At 45.1% G+C, this 25,119-nt stretch overlaps 1 protein-coding gene across 6 annotated transcripts in view; it reads right to left on the bottom strand.

The window, feature by feature from the left end:
* The window catches only part of b3galnt2 (beta-1,3-N-acetylgalactosaminyltransferase 2), a 58,779-nt gene that overhangs the window by 2,278 nt on the left and 31,382 nt on the right, over positions 1–25,119 (bottom strand). For 4 of the 6 annotated variants that reach the window (XM_060925489.1, XM_060925490.1, XM_060925488.1 and 1 more), the window contains exons 10-11: positions 14,454–14,613; positions 3,357–3,413 (exon numbers count right to left, since the gene is read on the bottom strand). In XM_060925489.1, coding sequence (XP_060781472.1) covers positions 3,357–3,413; positions 14,454–14,613 — 217 coding nt within the window. Of the gene's footprint in view, positions 1–3,356; positions 3,414–11,746; positions 12,059–14,453; positions 14,614–21,130; positions 21,228–25,119 lie in introns of those variants that run through there. The other 2 variants (XM_060925493.1, XM_060925494.1) reach the window with 2 other exon arrangements.

Below are 25,119 nucleotides of genomic sequence, written 5' to 3' on the forward strand. Positions count from 1 at the left end.
ATGAAATGAAATTAAACCAGAGCCACTCCTTCAAAATAAATAACAACACATTAAATTATTGATGTTATTATTATTGAAATTATTGACATTAAATTATTAAATTTTACAGTATGTAAAAAAGGCACTTTCAACACAAAACATGGTATGCACAAATTTCCCATGCAATAGGTTTAGACTTTTGCATTTTTTAATATATTGGAAGTATATTGCATTATACAGTAAAAATATTGCATTATACAGTACACTGCAGTATTTTGTAGTATGCCTTTTTTATGTGCAAACTATTGCATTTGCATTCGAAATATTGCATTTACTGCAGTAATACTGTATAAAAAAGCATTTGATACTGCAGTACCACGCTGGTTTTTTCATAAGAGGGATGACCAATTTTCGACTTCACATCATCTGCAAACATTCTAGGCTACCATTAACAGAAGTTACCGACTGCCCTTAAGATATACAACACGCTACGTTTTGTTGAGCACATCAATAAAGTGGTACTTATCATAGTGATTCAATGAGAGCGCGAGAGGAATTGTAATCAGGTTTCGTTGGTTACCGCATCGAATATGCAACCTCGAGTGACGGCTTCGAAGTTAAATGAAGAACTAGCCTGTACTGTTGGTGTTGTAAATGCACAAAATAACGGCTAGGAAGCTCTTGAGTACACGTGAAACACAACCGTTTCTGTTACAAATATAAAAACGACGTCTCTAACCGACGTTTCAATCCCCGACTCGCTCTAGCCACCTGGCTGCACCGCTGCACTCAAGTCAGAGACGCGAAGGAGGAAGGGGAGGGGGTGAAGAGGGCAGAGCCACACGCTCTGGAAGAGGGGCGGGGGGATTGGGCAAAGCGTTCCATTCTGGCTTTGAGTTTTCTCACAGATCAGCGGTATCAACTTCAGCGAGAACTTGACTGAAATGCGAGTTTGGACGATATGCGTACTTTTTAATGTGAAAACGTACAGTCGTACAATGAGGTAAAAATTCATAGCGGCTACGCAAGATGCGTACAGGTTGGCAGGTATGTTATTTGCACATGGGAAATGTGGTTTTGGCCCAATTTTATGTGACTCACATATGGGAATGTTTTACACATGTGGTAACATGTTTTCCACATGTGCTCTACATGGTAACATTCTCATTCTCATCTCATTATCTCTAGCCGCTTTATCCTGTTCTACAGGGTCGCAGGCGAGCTGGAGCCTATCCCAGCTGACTACGGGCGAAAGGCGGGGTACACCCTGGACAAGTCGCCAGGTCATCACAGGGCTGACACATAGACACAGACAACCATTCACATTCACACCTACGGTCAATTTAGAGTCACCAGTTAACCTAACCTGCATGTCTTTGGACTGTGGGGGAAACCGGAGCACCCGGAGGAAACCCACGCGGACACGGGGAGAACATGCAAACTCCGCACAGAAAGGCCCTCGCCGGCCACGGGGCTCGAACCCGGACCTTCTTGCTGTGAGGCGACAGCGCTAACCACTACACCACCGTGCCGCCCTACATGGTAACACATGTTACAAAATCTGATACCATGTATTCCACATGTGGTAACATGTGATCACATGTGAAATACAGTGGTGCTTGAATGTTTGTGAACCCTTTAGAATTTTCTATATTTCTGCATAAATATGACCGAAAACATCATCAGATTTTCACACAAGTCCTAAAAGTAGATAAAGAGAACCCAGTTAAACAAATGAGACAAAAAATATTATTCTTGGTCATTTATTTATTGAGGAAAATGATCCAATATTACATATCTGTGAGTGGCAAAAGTATGTGAACCTTTGCTTTCAGTATCTGGTGTGACCCCCTTGTGCAGCAATAACTGCAACTAAACATTTCCAGTAACTGTTGCTCAGTCTTGCACACCAGCTTGGAAGAATTTTAGCCCGTTCCTCCGTACAGAACAGCTTCAACTCTGGGATGTTGGTGGGTTTCCTCACATGAACTGCTCGCTTCAGGTCCTTCCACAACATTTCCATTGGATTAAGGTCAGGACTTTGACTTGGCCATTCCAAAACATTCACTTTATTCTTCTTTAACCATTCTTTGGTAGAATGACTTGTGTGCTTTGGGTCATTGTTTTGCTGCATGACCCACCTTCTCTTGAGATTCAGTTCATGGACAGATGTCCTGACATTTCCCTTTAGAATTTGCTGGTATAATTCAGAATTCATTGTTCCATCAATGATGGCAAGCCGTCCTGGCCCAGATGCAGCAAAACAGGCCCAAACCATGATACTACCACCACCATGTTTCACAGATGGGATAAGGTTCTTATGCTGGAATGCAGTGTTTTCCTTTCTCCAAACATAACACTCCTCATTTAAACCAAAAAGTTCTATTTTGGTCTCATCCGTCCACAAAACATTTTTCCAATAGCCTTCTGGCTTTTCCACGTGATCTTTAGCAAACTGCAGACAAGCAGCAATGTTCTTTTTGGAGAGCAGTGGCTTTCTCCTTGCAACCCTGCCATGCACACCATTGTTGTTCAGTGTTCTCCTGATGGTGGACTCATGAACATTAGCCAATGTGAGAGAGGTCTTCAGTTCCTTAGAAGTTACCCTGGGGTTCTTTGTGACATTACATGCCTTGCTCTTGGAGTGATCTTTGTTGGTCGACTACTTCTGGGGAGGGTAACAATGGTCTTGAATTTCCTCCATTTGTACACAATCTGTCTGACTGTGGATTGGTGGAGTCCAAACTCTTTAGAGATAGTTTTGTAACCTTTTCCAGCCTGATGAGCATCAACAATGCTTTTTCCGAGGTCCTCAGTGATCTCCTTTGTTCATGCCATGATACACTTCCACAAACATGTGTTGTGAAGATCAGACTTTGATAGATCCCTGTTCTTTAAATAAAGCAGGGTGCCCACTCACACCTGATTGTCATCCCATTGATTGAAAACACCTGACTCTAATTTCACCTTCAAATTAACTGCTAATGCTAGAGGTTCACATACTTTTGCCACTCACAGATATGTAATATTGGATCATTTTCCTGAATAAATAAATGACCAAGTATAATATTTTTGTCTCATTTGTTTAACTGGGTTCTCTTTATCTACTTTTAGGACTTGTGTGAAAATCTGATGATGTTTTCGGTCATATTTATGCAGAAATATAGAAAATTCTAAAGGGTTCACAAACTTTCAAGCACCACTGTACATGGGAAATTCATGTGTTTTTTCTGTAAGGGTAACACTGTAAACTGAGCATGCTAGCTAAAAATAAACAGTAAGATGACAAAAATAAATTCACATTTTAAATTTATCAAGAACTTGCCTGGAGGGTCTCCAAACTGATGGAAAAAAAAGTAACTTTTTTTTTTTTTTACCTGATATTTCTGAGGCCCTACTGCAGCCATCCATATTCCCATGCTCACATCCTCTCCCTATAAAATAACACACATTTAAAAAATAAATTAATTAATTAAAAAAAAAGTTAAATTGAGAACCATATATGGAGACATGCACACACATGCTCACGCGCACACAGGAAAAACTAGGTAGAATTCAAAATAATAAAGAAATTTTATACTACAACAATGTTGAATTCCCAAATTTGATATTAGTCAGAAGCTGTTGAACAGCTCTGACACTAGTACTAGCTGTAATTCAAACCATGGGTTTTTACCAATGTGCTTGTTCTAATTCACTATCATTTTTATAATAACAACTAATTCACAGGAACTTGTACGGTGCACATGCCATATAGTCTAAGCCTAATAATAAACAGCTTGAAAACTATTAACAAAGAAAACAAGCAAACAAACAAACAATGTAAGGCTTTGGTCAAGACTGACAATTTCAAGTCCAAGACCAGGACCACCTGAGATCAAGTCAAGGACAAGTCTTAAAACATACCGGTATACACAGAACCATGGCCTCAACTTTAGTTTATACATGCCTTGAGACCTCAAGAATGGCATAGGAATAGTTTTAAGCGTTAACAATAAATCTAATATAATTTTTATGATTAAAATGATTCAAATAGGTAGCGGTCTGAGTGAATGACCTTATCGATCTCATTGCCATTTCCGCTATACTGAAACACAGAGTTGACTGCAACTCCGATCCTCCATTTTGAGCTAATTTATCGCCATGCCACACAGATGTGTTGCTGGCGGGTGCAGCAACACAACAGAAGGTGGATTTATGTTGCATTCATGGTCCAAGAATGTTCAAACTGCAAAGATTTGGACGAGTTTTGGAGAAATTCACGGATTGGGTGCCTACGAAGTGGTCTCTCCTCTGCTCTGCACATTTTACTGAGGACTCGTATGAAACCTCTAATCTGTTGAGGAGCGTTGGCTATAAGCCTATATTGAAAGAGGGTGCAGTACCAACAATTAAGAAAAGAAGACTACAAGAAAAGGAAAGTAAGTTCAGTTGTACCAGTTCTCCCGGAATGTGAGCCAAGCAGTAATGGCGGATTACTCAGTATGGAGAATGAGTGAATCAGTCGTCAAACTTCTCCGCTGGATATGCTCTTTTTTCTTTCTTTTCCCCCCTCTGCTGGATACGCTTGCCTCAGCAGCAATATCTCACCCTTACGTGGAAGAAGCGAATGAACAAAGAACTGAAACTCAGATTGATTCAAAACCATCGGTCACAAGCTCGGCCTTCAAAAGCGAGAACACAGACAGGTAAGATGCGACTCTCTCGTATGGCTACATAACAACAAAAACAACACTCGTTGTTTACCTGCATTTAGATTAATACATGTAACTTGCATTGTGCATTTAACTTACCGGTATAAGATTATTTAATTTGCTTCAGAATGTGATTGTCTCAGTTCATCTGATTATTTAATTAGCCTTTTACGTTTTATCAGTGAAAATGCATGCACGTACATGCATGTTGCATGAGTTATAACGCCTATCCTGTTTTAATGAGTCACATGAGACTGTCAGTTCAATTCTATCCAATTCTCTAGACGGCTTTGTTCTCTGGCTTTATTTCATAAGGTGGGGGCCTCCGTGGCTGACATGTTACTATCGGATTCACTTTCCGGTGGTTTGAGCGGATACGGTTCTATGTGTATAGCAGTAGCATGTACACACACTCCAATTTCAAGACTATCACAATCCGATGTATTACTATCTGAGGAATCCGAAGAATCGCCAATAAATCCGAACAAAGAGGCCATTGCAACCACTCTTGCCTGCCAAGTCTGGCAGTCTATAGAGAGCGTGCACGTGACGTCACGAGGTCACGCGATATTTGTTTATCTGCCATCTTGGACGGCATGGCCGCGCATAGAACTTAGACAAACCCGTTCTAATTATCAAGTGTGTGGGAGTAGATCTTTCGAGAATGGTTATATCTTGTTCAGCATTTGGTTGTACCAATAGACAGAGCCAAAAGGAGGGCCTGTCATTTTATAGATTCCCCGCAGACGAGGAGAGACACGCAAAATGGGTGTCCGCTGTGCGAAGAGAAAACTGGTACCCCAGTTCTACCAGCCGAATTTGTAGTGAACACTTCATATCAGGTAGGTGTAATCTTCTAATTCAATACTCCTAGTACATCTGTTAAGTTGATTTTCGGATTGAATGATAACTGCATAGTCGGTGATTTGTGATTTTTTTTTCAGACAAAAACATACATATTTACAACCCTGTCATTATCTGGAACTGAGTTTAGATTTTGAACATTCTTACGATAAAACGTCCTGCATAGTCTCTTTATGATAAACATCTTAATGCCACTTACCCGTGAGGTTATCAAGTAGACATTCTTCTTCGGAACCTTCCAGAGGTATAGTTGGGATACCCATCCCGCAACAAAATATTTATAAGCTTCCAGGCTCTTGTAAGCTTTGAGGGCTTTGCCAGTGTAACACGATTCACAAAAAAATTGTAAATGTCATGGTAGGCCAGATCAGGCAAATCGCCGGCACCACAGCTCCGAATTTCCCTGAACAAGGATTGCGGCAAGTTGTACGGATCTGCAATCCCCAACCTGGAACACTTTTCCACGTAATGCTGCCTCACGTCACCTTCAAGATGCTGAACAAACTTAGACAAGTTATCGCGCGATGTAGGGTATTTTCCGAATTTTCTTGGGGATTACTCCCTGGATCCATTACGCTCGTGCAAGGTAAACGATCCTGAAACCGTCCAATATGGTGGAGTAAACACGGACGGGTCACATGACTGCACATCCTCTATAGGACCGGTTACCGCTGTGACGTCACCCACCCAGGGCTGGCTGGCTCAGCGGAGCAGCTCGAATGCCAACTTTGTGGTCGATTTTAACTCTCAAAAATATATTTTTTAAAATTCCCAATTATGCAGTATATAAGAGTCAAGGATGGAGATACTATCCACTCAGAAATGGACTTAAAAATAAAAGGTTCTGTGTATTTCCTTTAAAGGGGTGTGATGGCTCCAGCCACACATGGTAACATCAGCCCTCACTCTTCCAATGCATATTATTAATTTCTTTTGGTACATTATAGATTTGCTGCACATTTTGTTGTTTGCAGTCACATGTGCTATCATGCTCAAATAACTCAGTTCACATTTTGTTTTATTTATTTTATTAGTTTACTTTCTTTAGCCTTACATTGTTTTATATGGGTGCACACATTTTAACACTGTAAGGTTATATTATTTGTTTGGCACTAATCGTGTTTTTTTGTCTTGAGTTACCTGGTTGAGTGTTGGGGGCGGTCCCTTCCTGTTTGGGCAAAGGCGTGGCTGAGGGCTGAGAAAACCTAAGTCTCGGCGCCGACGAATTGGGCCGTACTATATCTCCCGTGTGCCTGAGGGGGGAATTTGGCCTTAGTTGCTTTGTTCTGTGTTATGATTTAAGCTTATGTATTTAGTTTATCCCCTTTTTGTGTCTTTTGGTTTGGCCAAGCCGATATATCTTCCCTTTTGTCTCATTGTGTTAGGTCAGTCTTTGTTTAGTTAAAGTCACGTTAGTTTTGTGTCTTATGTTTTCATACTTTTGTTGATTTATTTTATAGGCCTAATTTTCAGTTTGTGGCTTTTATTTATCTTTGATCATTTTCTGGGTAATAAAAACCCTTTACTTTGAACTAAACCTCCTTGTGTCCTTATGCCTCACTGATCGGTTCCCTCACAACTGGTGTCAGAAGTGGGATCTTCCAGTGACGGACACAGGAGTTTTTTTTTCTTTGTTTTTTTTGAAAAAAAAAAAAATTCCCCAACAAAAAGAGAATGATTCGTTCTGGAAGAACAAGAACAAAAGAACAAGAAGCAGCTGCAAGCCAAGCGGCCCAGGAAAAGTCAGCAGATGGCGATGTGGGAAGACCTGGAGAATCAGAACGGGAAAAGGCCGAAGATGGAGGTAGAGAACCAACCCTTGCGGACCTGGCGGGCATTCTCCGTGCACACATGGGGCAGCAGGAGGCTCGAGATGAGAAGCAGAGGGAGATGGTTGCAAGACAAGAACAAAGGTTTAAAGCACTTCAGCACCAGTTTCAGATGCTGCAGCTAGAGGTACAAGCTCGAACATCCCCATTACCAACTGACTCTGATCCAGATCTTGAGGCTCTGTCCAGCAGACCTCACTTGCAAGCTCAGGTTGAGTCCACATTTATTGCTGATGCAACTACGACTGCAACAGGTCAGGTTCGTCCACGTCATGGGCCTAAATTAGAAAAATTAACTGAAAATGACGATATTGAACATTTTCTCATTACATTTGAACGTATTGCTGTAGTTTGCCGATGGCCAAAAGTAGATTGGGTTTTTCACTTGATGCCTTTGTTAACTGGTAAGGCTAGAAGTGCTTATGTGCATATGGACATTGATGACTCTCTTGAATATGACAAAGTTAAAACAGCTATTCTCTCTAAATATGACATTAACCCTGAGACCTATAGACAAAGATTCCGTTCCCTAGAGGTGAATCCTGATGAAAGTCCTAAGGAGCTGTATGTGAGGCTTAAGGAGCTCTATGGAAAGTGGATCCAGCCAAAAGGTAAAACAATTCATGATGTGAGTGAAATGATCATATTGGAGCAGTATTTGAGAATGGTGTCCCCTGAGCTTCAGGTCTGGATTAAAGAGCACGACCCTGCTTCGGCAATGGAGGCTGCTAGGTTGGCTGATGTCTTTGTGGCGGCACGAAAGAAGGGGCAGCCGTGGAGCCACAATTCATGGAAGACAACAAGAGACAGCCGTAAAACCATCCAGCAGTACTATCCGAAGCTAGAGGCCAGTGGGGGTAAGCCACTCATAGGAGAGAGTCAATCCATGCCCAAGCCACAAAAGCCAGCCGGTAAGAAACCCATCTGTTACCTATGTGGAGTTGAGGGCCACACTAAGCCTATGTGTCCTAAAAACACAGCAAGGTCTCACAATATGTGTGTGGTGCCACGGCCTAGTGTCAATTCAATTCATATTAATGAGCAAGGTGCTAAGATGATTGATGTCGAAGTTAACGGGACTGTTCTTAAAGCCTTAATTGATACTGGGAGTGGTCAGACCCTGGTGCACAGGAAATTTGTGCCTCCTTATATTGTCAGTACCAATGACGCTGTGCCGATTTGCTGTGTGCATGGAGACGAGAAGTGCTATTCCACAGCCGAGATGTACATTAGAGTTGAAGATCAAACCTATCTATTGAATGTTGTGGTTGCTGATAATTTGCCTTACCCTGTCGTACTAGGCCGAGATCTCCCAGTGTTGCTTGATTTGTTGGAATCGGACAAGAACCTGAAGTGTTGTGCTGCTGTCACTAGAGGGCAAGTTAAGAAGTCTAATGAGCATCAGGAGATCCTCAGCACCCTGCCATTTTACAATCATGAGTTGGAGACAAAACCCGGGAAGTCTCGTAAGACTCGTAGGCAGAGAAGCCGGGAGAAATTTCTTCACACAGTGCTGGAACTTCCAACTAATGTTGAACCTGAATCACCTCTAGGATTTCAGATACCAGTCGAGATCATTGACATGCAGAAAGGTGATAATTCTTTAGCTCCTCTTTTTCAGAAAATCAGTGAGGAGGAACAAGGAGCTGATCCGGATGGGAACAAGGAGGCGTACATTCTCCAGAAGGGTATCCTCTACCGCCAGCAGGGGTCAGTGTTGCAGCTTGTGGTCCCCCAAGCAGCTAGAGACATCATATTGCAGCTTGGGCATGCCGTTCCCTGGGCTGGCCACCTGGGTAAGCATAAAACCACAGCTCGCATTAAACGTCATTTTCACTGGCCCAGTCTATACAGAGATGTTGCCCAGTACTGCAAAAGTTGTCCAGAATGTCAAATAACATCTTCTAATCTCCCGCCCAGAGCTCCACTCCAACCGCTCCCCATTATCAGTACGCCATTTGAACGCCTTGGAATGGATATTGTTGGTCCTGTTGAGAAAAGTAAAGCTGGAAACTGATACATGCTGGTCATAACAGACTATGCGACCAAGTACCCAGAAGTTTTCCCATTGAAGTCTATAAAAGCCAGATCAGTTGCTTTTTGTCTGGTGCAGTTCTTCTCTAGAATGGGTTTTCCACGAGAAATTCTTACTGATCGTGGAACTAATTTTATGTCGACTCTCTTAAAACAGGTCTATCATTTGCTGGGAATCAGGAGCTTGAGAACTACGCCATACCACCCGCAAAGTGATGGGCTGACAGAACGCTTCAATAAGACCTTGAAGCAGATGCTGAGGAAGTTTGTCAGCAGCAGTGGTACTGATTGGGACCTCTGGCTGCCATACCTCTTGTTCGCGTACCGTGAAGTTCCCCAAGCTTCAACGGGTTTCTCTCCTTTTGAACTTCTCTATGGGCATGAGGTCCGAGGGCCTCTGTCTTTGTTGAGGGAGATCTGGGAGGGTGACCAGGGGAGAGAGAAGGCTGTTAATGTTGTGTCCTATGTTGTCCAGATGCGGGAGCGTTTGCAGAAGATGAGTGAGCTCGCCCAGGTACATATGGCGGAAGCCCAGCAGCAACAGAAGGGCTGGTATGACCAGAAGGCCCGCCAAAGAGCCTTCAGCCCTGGCCAGAAGGTGTTGGTGCTCCTCCCAAGCAGTGATAGCAAGCTGCTAGCAAAATGGCAAGGCCCATTTGAGGTGCAGAAGAAACTTGGGCCAACGACATATCAGATCTCCACTCCAGGTCAGTCACGCCATTGTAGGGTGTTACACGTGAACCTCCTGAAGGAGTGGGTACAGAGACCTGAAAAGAGAACAGATGTAATGCTGGTTAGAAGTATACTGGAGGAAGAGGAGGTAGACGATCAGTACTTACCCCCTGCTGGTGATCTGGTGAATTTCGATCTTAGCCACCTCCCAGAGGGTCAACAGCTCCAGGTGAGGGCGATCTGCAGTCCTGAGGTGTTCCAGGAGAGACCAGGGAGAACTGATCTTGTTGTCCATAATATTGTTCTTAAAGAAGGTGCTTCTGCAAAACGTCTCAGTTATAGGATCCCAGAGCGCCTGTTGACCGCACTGAAGGGGGAGGTGGATGTCATGCTCTCCCAGGGTGTCATAGAGCCTTCCAGAAGTGAATGGTGCAACCCAGTAGTCCTTGTGCCGAAAAAGGACGGCAGCATAAGATTCTGCATCGACTTCAGGTATCTCAACTCTGTTTCCCAATTCGATTCTTATCCGACGCCAAGGATTGATGACCTGTTAGAACGTCTGGGCAAAGCAAAATTCTTGACTACCATCGATCTTTGTAAGGGCTACTGGCAGGTCCCTCTGTCTCAGCAGTCACGGGAGCTAACAGCTTTCCGGACTCCGTGGGGGCTGTTTCAGTTCACTGTACTTCCATTTGGGCTCCATGGTGCCGCAGCCAGTTTCCAGAGGCTGATGGACCAGGTGCTCTGTGATTTTTCTGATTTTGCAGCTGCATATTTAGATGACATAGTCCTTTACAGTAACAGCTGGGACCAGCACCTGGAACATCTGAGCCTTGTTTTGGGATGTCTCCGCTCCGCTGGGCTGACGGTCAATCTGGCCAAGTGTGTCTTTGCAGCGTCTGAGACAGAATACCTGGGCCATACGGTGGGGAATGGATCAATAAGACCACAGGTCAGTAAGGTCCAAGCCATTGAGTCATGTCCTCTACCACAGACAAGGAAGCAGCTCCGCTCCTTTCTTGGGATGGCTGGCTTCTACCATCGCTTTATCCCTCAGTTCTCCATCAGGGCAGCGCTTCTCACCGACATGACCGGGACCCGGAACCCAAATCAAGTTCAATGGACGGAGGAAGCGGTGGCAGCGTTTCATGATCTCCGTCAGTCATTGAGTAAGCAGCCAGTGTTGTTTAGTCCTGATTTCAATGATGCCTTCATCTTGCAGACTGATGCTTCTGACAGAGGCTTGGGAGCCGTGCTTCTCCAGGGGCCCCCAGAGGATCGCCATCCAATCGCCTACATTAGTAGGAAGCTGTTTCCCCGGGAGGTCCGGTATTCAACGATAGAAAAGGAGGCGCTGGCTATAAAGTGGGCCCTTGATTCCTTTCGCTATTATCTCCTTGGTAGAGAGTTTACGCTGGAGACGGATCATAAGGCGCTCCAGTGGATGGAGAAGATGAAAGATGCCAATGGAAGAATTACCCGATGGTACCTGGCTCTCCAACCATTCCGCTTCTGTATCCGGCACATCCCAGGCAAAGAAAATCTGACAGCTGACTATCTCTCTCGCAGTACCAGCGAGAGTCCTGAAGGAGGGGAGTGTGTGATGGCTCCAGCCACACATGGTAACATCAGCCCTCACTCTTCCAATGCATATTATTAATTTCTTTTGGTACATTATAGATTTGCTGCACATTTTGTTGTTTGCAGTCACATGTGCTATCATGCTCAAATAACTCAGTTCACATTTTGTTTTATTTATTTTATTAGTTTACTTTCTTTAGCCTTACATTGTTTTATATGGGTGCACACATTTTAACACTGTAAGGTTATATTATTTGTTTGGCACTAATCGTGTTTTTTTGTCTTGAGTTACCTGGTTGAGTGTTGGGGGCGGTCCCTTCCTGTTTGGGCAAAGGCGTGGCTGAGGGCTGAGAAAACCTAAGTCTCGGCGCCGACGAATTGGGCCGTACTATATCTCCCGTGTGCCTGAGGGGGGAATTTGGCCTTAGTTGCTTTGTTCTGTGTTATGATTTAAGCTTATGTATTTAGTTTATCCCCTTTTTGTGTCTTTTGGTTTGGCCAAGCCGATATATCTTCCCTTTTGTCTCATTGTGTTAGGTCAGTCTTTGTTTAGTTAAAGTCACGTTAGTTTTGTGTCTTATGTCTTCATACTTTTGTTGATTTATTTTATAGGCCTAATTTTCAGTTTGTGGCTTTTATTTATCTTTGATCATTTTCTGGGTAATAAAAACCCTTTACTTTGAACTAAACCTCCTTGTGTCCTTATGCCTCACTGATCGGTTCCCTCACAAGGGGTCAAGGCCAAGTCAATCATGTTATGAATTAACTGCTTATAGCAAGGTTGCAATAAGACAAAATACTTAAAATTAAACTACTTAAAATGCCCTGAATTAACCTCTTAATATTAAAACACAAGCAACTCCTGAAAGAACACCATACAATAAAATCAAGGCTGCTTAAGATTAAGGGGTAATTAAGCATGCTCATCCCCTGAAGTAAAACTTGAAAAATTAAATTAAGACTACTGGAAATGTTCTTAATTACCCCATAATCACAACAAACAAACGAAACCCCTGAATTAACATCTTAAAAATAAGGTTAAGGGGTATCACACTCACCTCTTAAATAAGATTTTGAGGTAAAATTATGGAGCCTGTTTCGCAAATTAAAATATTCACAAATATATGAAACCATTTAATTTGAATGAAGTGGTTTGGTACATTTTCACAGCTGAATTAAGGTAATGTTTAAGTCCATGTTAAATACATTGTGTTTCACAGTGTAATGAGTATAGAATGTGCTTTTTTAAATACAATTTCTTTTGAAGCTACTGTTTTCATGGTACGTTCTAATTATTTCCAAATGAAAAAAATATAGCTAATCCGTTTGCAGTAGTTGGCTAAAGTGGCTTATTTCATAAAACCTATGCAGTAAGACCCCTCTGATTAATGTCAAATAACTTTTCACACTTTTCTTGACTGCAGTAAAAAAAAAAAAAAAAAGACAATTCCACAAGCTTAGCGAAAAAACCTCCACCAAGACAAGTATAAATGCCAGAAAGTCAGAGACAAGTCTAAGTTGATCCACAAAATGTCTTGGGACAGGACTCAAGTCCTCCAGCCCTAGTATAACCATTGATATGATGAAGCTTTCTGTAAGGAGATGCTTGTTTACTATTTATGGAAGGAGTCTCCAGTGTCAGGGCTTTGTAACAATCAGTAAGTTTTCTGACAGGAGATTTTTCAAGACAGAGTACTTTCTGGTTTCTCAGTGACATGACAAGCTGCATTTTTGTCTGACTTACTTCAAGAGAGAGAAAAATAAGTGAAGCTGATGAAGGAATGATACTGTACATGTTTATAGTTGCTATAATGTCAGCAATTTGGAACTCTGGAATTATTCCTCCAAAAGATATTCCCCCTAGATCAGGGGTGTCAAACCTGATCCATAAAGGGCCTTGTGGCTGCAGGTTTTCATTCCAGCCATGCAGCAGCACACCTGACTTGGCTCATTCAATCAACTGAACTGTCTTCACACAGTCAAATACTTGCAGCCACACCCACCCTTGATTAAAGGGTGGGTGTGTCAGTTGATTGAATAAGCCAAATCAGGGTGCTGCTGCATGGCTGGAATGAAAACCTGCAGCCATACGGCCCTTTATGGATCAGGTTTGACACCCCTGCCCTAGATAATACAGGAGAGCCTTACTGAAGAAGAAGCCTTTATTTGCCACATGCACACTAAAGCACAGTGAAATTCATCCTCTGCATTTAACCCATCTGAAGCAGTGAACACACGCGTGCATATACACAAGTGAGCAATGAGCACACACACATACCCAGAGCAGTAGGCAGCTATGCTACAGCGCCTGGGGAGCAGTTGGGGTTAGGTGCCTTGCTCAAGGGCTCTTCAGCCCAAGGCTGTTAACCTCACTGCGTGTCTTTGAACTGTGAGGGAAACCAGAGCACCCCGAGGAAACCCACACAGACAAGATACATGCAAACCCCACACAGAAAGGCCCCCCCCATCAGCCGCTGGGCTCGAACCCCAAACCTTTTTGCTGTGAGGCAATAGTGCTAACCACTACCATGCCACCTTGTGCTAACCGCTATTCACAAAAAAGTGCTCTTAAAAAGTGCTCCAATATTGAATGTAACTTTTTTAAATAACATGTAAACATTTATTTGTAACATCTTTCTTGCAAAATAAGTGTTTGGAAATCTAGCCCATGGTTGTGTCTACTGACCCAATAATGCAGAAGACAAATAAAATAAACATCCAAGACAAAATGTATATTAAAAACATTTGGGTTCTTAAGACCTTTGCCTAGGACTGTATATGTGTAGGTGATGGGGATTACCTGGTAAACTTTGAGCTTCTCTGCGTTGCTGGCCAGCCACTCCACTAAGTCCCTGGAAAGCACATATCCAGAGCCACATGCAAAGGCTGGATACACAGGACTACTGTATTCCAACTCCTGCCACTTCCCCACACGATCCACAGCCCAGCTCTGACGAAAACTGAACAAGGACATTGCACTTTGAATGTTTCAATTTTCTCTCAATACATTTGCTGCCAAATGCATATATTGAACTGTCCAATCTCAAGAACAATCAAATAGCTTTGTAAAACTAAAAGACCTGCTCAACTGGAGTTCAATAATGTAGCAAAACACACACACACACACACACACACACCATTGATTAAGTACTATTAGTGAGTGCACTGTAGTGGTTACTATTATATATGAATCATAAGGTGGTTGATTTTAAGTCCCTGCCCCGATTAAGAGATCAGTCTAAAAAATGAACACAATCACTCTGTGTAGCACAGAAACAGTTGTTCATTAAATATCAGCAGTTAAGAAAATGCTCTCTATTGTGCTGTTTAACAGAAGTATGAAAGATGCTGACTGCAAGAAAAAAGCCTGAGCTAAGCTTCAAGTGAGACAAGAGTGGTTGGCCTGCTAGCCTAGGGGAAGAATACTGGATTACTAATAGCTTAATGACTTCACCATTTGTTAACTGTATTTTCTCTGCTGAATCATCATAGTGTAGTGTGACTGGTTTAAATGTAATTTTTTTTGAAGTTCTATTTTATGCAGCTACTAATTTTAATATTAGAAGTTTTTAGAATAACCTCTTGGGTTAAAATTTGATTTTACATGCAAATTTTGTTTGTAATTATTTAATTACTGGCAACTAATGGCAAAGGGCATATGATTGAGCATTGACTGTGGGCAGCAAGGAGTCAGGTAGAACTAGCAAGTATCATGTGATAAATTTCACTTGCGTCTAAATACTGGCATTTTATGTGTGTGTGTGTGTCTTGTGTTCTTGCAGAAAGAAGCCAGTAACTACACAGAGAGAGCGGAGCAACCCAGCGCTGTGTGCTTGTGCATGTGTGGTCCGAGCAAAATAAAGTCATTGAAAAGTAAACCTGAAATGGAAAATAAAATGCACCTTGATTTCTCAAGCCTGTTTCCCACTTCATTTCCCAAGAGCCTTGAGTGTGTTACACTGGTGCTGAAACCCGGGTGTGGCAGCGAGGGTGTGGTTGAGCATCAGCTGTGAATGGTGAGGAGTCAGGTTGAACCAGCAGGTAACATGTGACAAGTTACACCTGTGTCTAATTACTGGCTGTCTTAACGTGCATCACTGTGTGTCTTCCAGATAGCAAGTAATGAGAGAGAGCGCTGCGGTCCCCAATGCATGTGCGCATGTGTGTGTGCGCGTGTGTTCACTGAAAAGTGAAAGTAAAAAGAAAGCATACATTGAACTGTCGCGCCTGTTTACAAGTTCCTCATTGCTCCAACATGAATCATTACACTGGTGCTGAAACCCAAGACTGAGGAACAAAATGCCACCATGAAATCCAAACCGGTCAGAGAACTCCTCCAGACACTTGCCAAATGACCTCCAGTGCCAGCAATGACAACTTATTGTGCTGTCCATCGAGCAGGGGCAGCGCTTCTGGGCTCTGCTCGAGGCCCAGGCAGAGGACTGGCAGGTGTTCCAGAGCTTAGTCCAGTTGGCAGGTGCTCCGGCAGGCACTTCTGCAGCCAGCATGCCCATCTAGCTGGTAAAGATGGGGCCGCAGTACGACTCCAAAGTCTTTGTGGAGCTGTTCGAGCGGGTTGCGGAGGTGAGCTTGTGGCCAACCTCACAGTGCACAGCCCGCCTTCTACCGCTTCTGTCAGGGGAAGCCCAGCTCATGGCTCAGCAGCTCCTGGCCACCAGCATGCTGGAGTACCTTGAACTGAAGCAGGCTATCCTGCAGCAGGTTGGCCGCAACCCAGAAGAACATCACCAGGGCTTCCATACAGCAAAGTCAGCTGCCCATTTGCATACACGCAACGGCTCCAGAACACCTGCCAATGGTGGCTGCTGGCAGGTGATTGCAACGTCGAGGACATCACTGATCACGTGACACTGGAGCAGGTCATCACCCAACTGCCAAGCAAGACCTCAATGTGGATCCAGTGTCACCATGCAGTATCACTGGAGGAAGCAGTCCAACTGGCAGAGGACCACGTGACAGCGCTTCCAGGAGCAGGTGCTCCTGGAGCATATCCCCCCCCGCAGAGATGTGGGCCAACTCCCCCGATTCCCGTTTCCTGCACTTGTGTCTGTCCTCGTGTCTCTTCACCCCTTTCTCCTTCCACATCTGTGCTCCCGCTAACCCATACTCTCTTGCTCTCCACAGGTGAACCCATCTATGCCCACCAAAATCAGGAGAAAGTCCAGGCTGGTCTGTCGGTGCAGCAGGAAGGCTGGGATTTCACAGAATCAGCACTTCCACAAAAGGGCTGGATTCTGATTTACATTCCTGATGTAAAATTGAGCAGTAATGTAAAATTCCCCCAATTGAGCAGGACTCTACTGCATCTCTGTGAGTATTCAAGGGGGTACAAGGGGGCTTTGGTGGATTCTGTCTGTAATCAGACCTCCAAGCATCAAAGCCTGATTCAATGTTGCTTGAAAATGCATGATTGGTGAAGGTGAGGTATGTACACGGGGATGTTCACAAATATCTGATAATGCCCATTACTATTCATTTTTGGGGAGAAAAGCATAGTGTGGAGGCAGCAGTTAGTCCAAGCCAGCTCAGCATCATGATGACACGGAGAGGGGGGAGGGCACTACCCCTCCTCACTCTTTGGGAAATCCCTCAGGGGATTTCCCTCTGGAGTAGATGTGGAACGAGACTCTGAGGCACGCTTTTGACACGTTTGATGGCCACAACCTTTTGATGGCCTAATGTTGCACTTTCCTTTCCATACTTTTCTATTATTAAGGATGGGCTATATCAAGTGACACAGGACACTCAGACTAAAGAAGAGATGACACGACTGTTGGTCCTGAAGAGCCGTTGGGAACTTTTATTGCACCCATTACCATTACCATCTGGTCATTAAGTACCCCTTCAAAAGAATTGGCATGGATCTTGTTGGACCATTAGATCAATCTGCATGCAGGCATCACTTTGTATTAGTCATAGTGGATTATGCAATGCAATACCCAGAAGCAGTGCCTCTTAGCAATATCTTTGCACGTTGTGCTATGGAGCACTTGCATGTGACGTCACAGCCGATCCAGATTGTGACAGACGCCATCTTGTCGGTCAAACGCCATATTCCGCCTTCTACTTCTGGTTCTACTTCTGCTTTTACTTCTACCTTTTCTTCTGGAAAACCCTACTATATACAATTCTACTACAACGGCTGCGGCTACAAGCTCTCCCTACCTGTGCACGTTTTTTATGGTTTTTGTGTGTATTTTTGCGTGTTGTTCGTCTGTACCGGACTTCAATATCCACTACAACCGTATGGACTTACTGGACATTGGTTTCCAGCAGAAAATGACGGTTTGTAGCGATTTCCATCGCATGCACAACATTCCGGACGAGAAAAAACAAAACAAAAAAACATTCCGGACGAGATAGCGAGACCAGCGGGGTCTCCGTGGACTGTTATCGGAAGCAAAGCGAAGGAGGCAGCGCCGGGATCGGAAGCAAAAGCGAGGCTGCAGAGCCAGCCTGTTGACTAAGCTCAGAAAACAGCCACTCAAACCTCCACTGCTAAGCCTCTATCTCTCCAACGCCAGATCCATGTAAACAAGACGGACGATTTGGAATTACAGCTGGAATTACCTTATTCTATTCTATAATCGGCTGGTCAGTGCATCTAGTATCAGTACTAGTAATACTTAAGTGACTTACCCATCCAATGAGGATTCTTGTTTACAAGATGCCACATCTGAGTCGCTGACAAATCCTGAATTTCTGTAAAGATAACTGTCCAGAGATTTATAAGCATGCAGTGCTTCACCACTGAACAGCGAGGGAAAGTTAATGAGGTAATTATACACGTCTGGGTATTCCACCGCTGGCAGTTCAAAATCCAGTCGTGAAAACTCCATCCGGTAAGCCATAAGGGTCACTAATCTGTAGATCGTTTATTTTAGACATATATCTAGTTATCTGTTCATTAGAAAAATGAGCCGTGTAGTCCGTCGGTTGAAATTGATCCATTCTGTACACGAGTGCAGCAGTATTCAGCGGTATTTTTGACCGACAAGATGGCGGTTGTGTACTTTCCAGTCACGTGACTGCAAGATCTCTATGGAGGCGCACTTCTGCATTATCTCCCAAGTCAGGATTCCGAAACAAACCCTGGCTGATCAAGGTGTTGCTTTTATGTGACGTACACTACACAAACTGTATGGATAACTGGGAATTAAATCGATTTGTACCAGGGTTTACCATCCTCAAACGGCTGGGCTTGTCGAACAGTTTAATCAAACATTTAAAAACATGATTCGTAACTTCATTCATGGGGATGCTAGAAACTGGGATAAGTGGCTCAACCCTCTGTTGCTTGCAGTGCATGAGATCCCACAAGCCTCCACCGGGTTTTCCCCATTGGAATTGTTACAGTGGGGCAAAAAAGTATTTAGTCAGCCACCAATTGTGCAAGTTCTCCCACTTAAAAAGATGAGAGAGGCCTGTAATTTTCATCATAGGTACACTTCAACTATGAGAGACAGAATGGGGGAAAGAATCCAGGAAATCACATTGTAGGATTTTTAATGAATTAATTGGTAAATTCCTCGGTAAAATAAGTATTTGGTCACCTACAAACAAGCAAGATTTCTGGCTCTCACAGACCTGTAACAACTTCTTTAAGAGGCTCCTCTGTCCTCCACTCGTTACCTGTATTAATGGCACCTGCTTGAACTCGTTATCAGTATAAAAGACACCTGTCCACAACCTCAGTCACACTCCAAACTCCACTATGGCCAAGACCAAAGAGCTGTCAAAGGACACCAGAAACAAAATTGTAGACCTGCACCAGGCTGGGAAAACTGAATCTGCAATAGGTAAGCAGCTTGGTGTGAAGAAATCAACTGTGGGAGCAATTATTAGAAAATGGAAGACATGCAAGACCACTGATAATCTCCCTCGATCTGGGACTCTATGCAGGCTCTCACCCCGTGGGGTCAAAATGATCACAAGAACGGTGAGCAAAAACCCCAGAACCATACGGGGGGACCTAGTGAATGACCTGCAGAGAGCTGGGACCAAAGTAACAAAGGCTACCATCAGTAACACACTACGCCGCCAGGGACTCAAATCCTGCAGTGCCAGACGTGTCCCCCTGCTTAAGCCAGTACACGTCCAGGCCTGTCTGAAGTTTGCTAGAGAGCATTTGGATGATCCAGAAGAGGATTGGGAGAATGTCATATGGTCAGATGAAACCAAAATAGAACTTTTTGGTAAAAACTCAACTTGTCGTGTTTGGAGGAGAAAGAATGCTGAGTTACATCCAAAGAACACCATACCTACTGTGAAGCATGGGGGTGGAAACATCATGCTTTGGGGCTGTTTTTCTGCAAAGGGACCAGGACGACTGATCCGTGTAAAGGAAAGAATGAATGGGGCCATGTATCGTGAGATTTTAAGTGAAAACCTCCTTCCATCAGCAAGGGCATTGAAGATGAAACATGGCTGGGTCTTTCAGCATGACAATGATCCCAAACACACCACCCGGGCAACAAAGGAGTGGCTTCGTAAGAAGCATTTCAAGGTCCTGGAGTGGCCTAGCCAGTCTCCAGATCTCAACCCCATAGAAAATCTTTGGAGGGAGCTGAAAGTCCGTGTTGCCCAGCGACAGCCCCAAAACATCACTGCTCTAGAGGAGATCTGCATGGAGGAATGGGCCAAAATACCAGCAACAGTGTGTGAAAACCTTGTGAAGACTTACAGAAAATGTTTGACCTCTGTCATTGCCAACAAAGGGTATATAAAGTATTGAGATGAACTTTTGTTATTGACCAAATACTTATTTTCCACCATAATTTGCAAATAAATTATTTAAAAATCAGACAATGTTATTTTCTGGATTTTTTTTTTCTCATTTTGTCTCTCATAGTTGAGGTATACCTATAATGAAAATTACAGGCCTCTCTCATCTTTTTAAGTGGGAGAACTTGCACAATTGGTGACTGACTAAATACTTTTTTGCCCCACTGTATATGGGCACAACCCCGTGGTGTCTTAGACGTCATTAAGGAAAATTGGAACGAGGGACCTCCACAAAGCAAAAATGAAATTCAGTATGTTCTTGACCTGAGAGCAAAACTCCTGAGTCACATAACCCAGAAGAATTTGCTACAGGTGCAAAAATGTCAATCACACCTGTACAACAGAGGGACACAGCTAAATGAATTTGCACCGGGAGATAAAGTACTCATTTTGCTGCTCACGTCAAGCTCTAAATTATTTGCCAAGTGGCAAGGTCACATGGCGAATTGGGGAAGTCAACTATGAGGTTAGGTGCATAATGCACTTCAAATATACCACCTCAATGTCCTGAAACTGTGGATAGAGCAGGTTCCTGTGGGTTCTAGCAATGGTGGTTTCAGAGAGGGAGGAGCCAGAATCTGAGGCAAGTTTAAAAAGCCCAATTCATCCCAGTCCTCTGTGGAGACCACCTCTCACTGTCCCAGAGAGCACAGGTTGCCAGAGGAATTCACCATTGTGTTTACGCTTCTACCTGGGTGCACTCACCTCATAGAGCACCACAATGAAACTCCTCCAGGGGTGGTGGTACATCGCCACCTGTATCGGCTGCCTGAGCACAAACAAATGTGGTTGGGATGAACTCAAGACTGTGCTCGGCCTGGGGATAATCAAAGTCACACAGCAATTAAAGCAGCCCAGTGGTTTTGGTTCCCAAAACCAACAAGTAGGTCCAGTTCGATGTAGACTTTAGAAAGGTCAATGTGGTGTCTAAATTTGATGCATATCCAATGCCTCTCACTGATGAATTGCTCACTTTTATGTGACACTGGATTTGACTAAAGAATATTGGCAGGTACCCTTAATTCCATTATCCTATGAAAAAAAAAATTGCCTTTTCCACTCAGTACAGTTTACAACAATCTGTCACCCTTCCATTTGTGTTATGTGGAGCCCCAGCAACGTGGATGACTCATGGACAGAATCCTCACCCATATAGTGCATATGCTGTGACCTAATTGAAGGAGATCCTTATTTACAGTAAAGATTGGCAGCATCATTTACACAGTTACAACATCTGAGGGCTGTCCTGAGGTCATTGTGATGCACAGGACTCACAGCAAACCCAAGGAAATGTGCAACTGGGCAAGTGAAAGTACAGTATCAGGGCTTCCACTTGGGTTATGGGAAGATTTATCCCCAAATTGATAAGACTGCAGCTACTGAGGCCTGCCCAAGACCAAAAAGGGGGTGAGGCAGTTCTTAGGGCTGGCTATCACAAAAGGTTTGTACCTAATTTTCAGATCTCACCAGCCCACTGACTGACCTCACTAAAAAGGGGGCACCAGATCTGGTTCAATGGATGGAGTTGTGCGAATGGGTTTTTGACCAGGATAAAGTGAATTTGTGTGGTGGCCTGCTGTTGCATTCACCTGACTTTTCTCTCCCTTTTGTCTTGCAGATCCTGCTGGGACGCCCTTTCACACTCTGTTCCGACCATGCCCCACTCCAGTGGCTCCACCGCGTGAAGGATGCCACCAAGTTAAGGTGGTCCACAGGCTGGGGGTGCAGATGATGGTGGCGGATTACCTATTCCGCGCGGGGGTGGGAGTCAGCTGCTGGCTAGATAGCTCCTAGGCCTGAGCCGGGCAGTGGGGGTATGTGGCAGCAGAGGTGTGATTGAGCGCTGGCTGTAGGCGGAGAAGAGTCAGGTAGAACCAGCAGGTAACGTGAGGAGTTTCACCTGGGTCTTACTGCTGCCATTTTATTTATTTTTGTCTTGTGTTTTTGCAGAGATAAGCCAGTGTTTGTACATGTGTGTGTGTCGAGAGAGCAAAATAAAGTTGCTGAAAAGTGGACTTGCAATGGAAATGCACCTTGAGTTGTCAAACCCGTTTCCCACTTCCTAATTTCTCCAAGAGCCTCAAGAGTGTTACATTAACTTAAAACATTTGGATGTAAACTTTGGTCTTTAAAAAGTAACTTGATTAATTTTCTTGCATGTAGAGATGAAACAGTATGAAAATTTAGTATCACGATTATAGTGACCAAAATTATCCTGATTATCAAAATTATCGTGGTACTGTTAAAATGTGCTGAAAATGTTCAGTTCTATTTCGTTTCTCCTGACCGCCAGAGGCGGTGCTTTCAGCACATGGATATCCATCACACGAACGTGCAGGTCGAGTAATAGTAACAACAAAGTCACGTGTGACCTGGGTGACGTCACCCCGTGACCCCGGCATAAAAGACCGGTAAACCCAGGAAGTGACCTCTTGCATCTTCTTGCGTTTGCAGGTTGCGAGTTGGAATTTGGACAAAACGCGTGTTAGTTTCGTTACCCATAGGGTTGGGGCTGTGCTTACGCACCCTCCAAGAAACTGCGTTAAGTCCACCAATTCTTTTCTCTTGTCGCTATATTCGTTGATTTGTTACTCCGTTAAGCTGAGCGCTCTCGCTCGGTGGAGTTAGCTGATTAGCTCTCCGAGGCGTGTCCTCGCTGCTGGAGGCCGGCTTGTTTTCGTTCAGGTAAGCGGTTTTCATTCATTTAAATTAAAGCGGCGTTTCTCGCCGCTGTTATCAGTTCTGCGGCGCACGGCGCGTATCCTTGTTAATATTATCAACCGCTTTGTTTTGTGTAGCCTTGCCTCCGGCCTGCTCACGGGCCGGCTGTCTTGTGTGTTGTATTCGTATTGTTGTTACTCCGTTAAGCGGAGCGCTCTCGCTCGGTGGAGTTAGCTGACTAGCCCTCCGAGGCGGTGTTCTCGCCGCTGGAGGCCGGCTTGCTTCGTTCAGGTAAGTGGTTCATTCATTTAAATTAAAGCGGTGTTTCTCGCCGCTGTTTATCAGTTCTGTGGCGCACGGCGCCTATCCTTGTTAATATTCCCGACCGCCTTATTTTGTGTAGCCTTGCCTCCGGCCTGCTCACGGGCCGGCTGTCTTGTGTGTTGTATTCGTATTGTTACTCCGTTAAGCTGAGCGCTCTCGCTCGGTGGAGTTAGCTGACTAGCCCTCCGAGGCGTGTCCTCGCCGCTGGAGGCCGGCTTGCTTTCGTTCAGGTAAGCGGTTTTCATTAAAGCGGTGTTTCTCGCCGCTGTTTATCAGTTCTGTGGCGCACGGCGCCTATCCTTGTTAATATTATCGACCGCCTTATTTTGTGTAGCCTTGTCTCCGGCCTGCTCACGGGCCGGCTGTCTTGGGTGCTGTATTCGTATTGTTTGTTACTCCATTAAGCTGAGCGCTCTCGCTCGGTGGAGTTAGCTGACTCGCCCTCCGAGGCGGTGTCCTCACCGCTGGAGGCCGGCTTGTTGTCGCTCAGGTAAGCGGTTTTCATTCATTTAAATTAAAGCGGTGTTTCTCGCCGCTGTGGCGCACGGCGCCTATCCTTGTTAATATTCCCGACCACGGGTGTGTTCGCCCGGTCGTTTTTCATTGCCGCCTGATTGTTTATTTTGGGATACTTACTTGGGGTGTTCTCGCCCTATTTTTTAAGTTCCCTTCTGCCAGCCAGGTGTCATGGACCTATTCTCTCGCTGCGCCAACTGCCGGGCCCCCCTCGAGCCGGAGGACGGCCACCGCAAGTGCCCCTCGTGCCTGGGTATTGATCACCTGCGGCAGGGGCTGACGGACATGGCCTGCGCAGACTGCATGTGCCTGAGTGTGGCTGTGCGGACCGCCAGGCTGGCTCGGTTGGATCCTCCGTCTGACATCCCCCGGGCCTCGGGGGGACAGGACATGGTGCCGGCTGCAGCAGCGGGGCCCAGCAAGCGCCGTGGGGCTCCCCCACGCGTCTCCACTTCTAAGGCGAAAAAGAAGTGCTCGGACGATTTGGCTCGGAAGGTGGAGGTGATGTCCACCGAGCTGGAGGAGATGAAGGCCCTGCTGGCGAATCTCCAGCCTCTGCCACAGGGCAGCAGTGTTCCCGCAGCCACCCCTTCCGCCTGGCAGCCCGACCGTTCACCAACACCACCGCTTCTGTCACCGGCCGTTGATGCACGCGGCCTGGATGAACTGTCGATCCGGGCGTCGGAGAGCTTTGACTGCGGTGGGTCTGTTGGCCACGACTCCACCTCTCCGGCCGGTTCCCAGGCCATCAGCCATGGCACCGCGGCAGCGTCGGAAGGTGGACGCTCATCCATCCAGCCAACGCTGAGGGCTGCATTGGCCCGTCTGGGGTTGGACACGCCCCCGGTGGCCCAGCATCAGAGCGCTTTCTTCAGAGGTTCTACACAGCCTTCCTCGTTGTCTGTTCCGCCCTCGGCCCCATACATCGAGGAGTTACAGAGGTGTTGGGCGGACCCTAGACGCCTTTCCCACCTCCCTAGTGACTGCAGGGCCCTGGCAGCAATGCAGGACGCCCCTACCTACGGCCTCCAGCAGATGCCCAACATTGAGCCCTCCGTGGCTGCCCTCGTCCTTTCGCCCAACGAGGCTCTGCGGCCTGACGCCCGATGCCCCCGCACCCAATGCCGTGCGACCGACGACCTCATCGTGCGGGGATACGA

Source organism: Neoarius graeffei, chromosome 7 (assembly GCF_027579695.1).
Source record: "Neoarius graeffei isolate fNeoGra1 chromosome 7, fNeoGra1.pri, whole genome shotgun sequence".
Taxonomy (NCBI): Eukaryota; Metazoa; Chordata; class Actinopteri; order Siluriformes; family Ariidae; genus Neoarius; species Neoarius graeffei.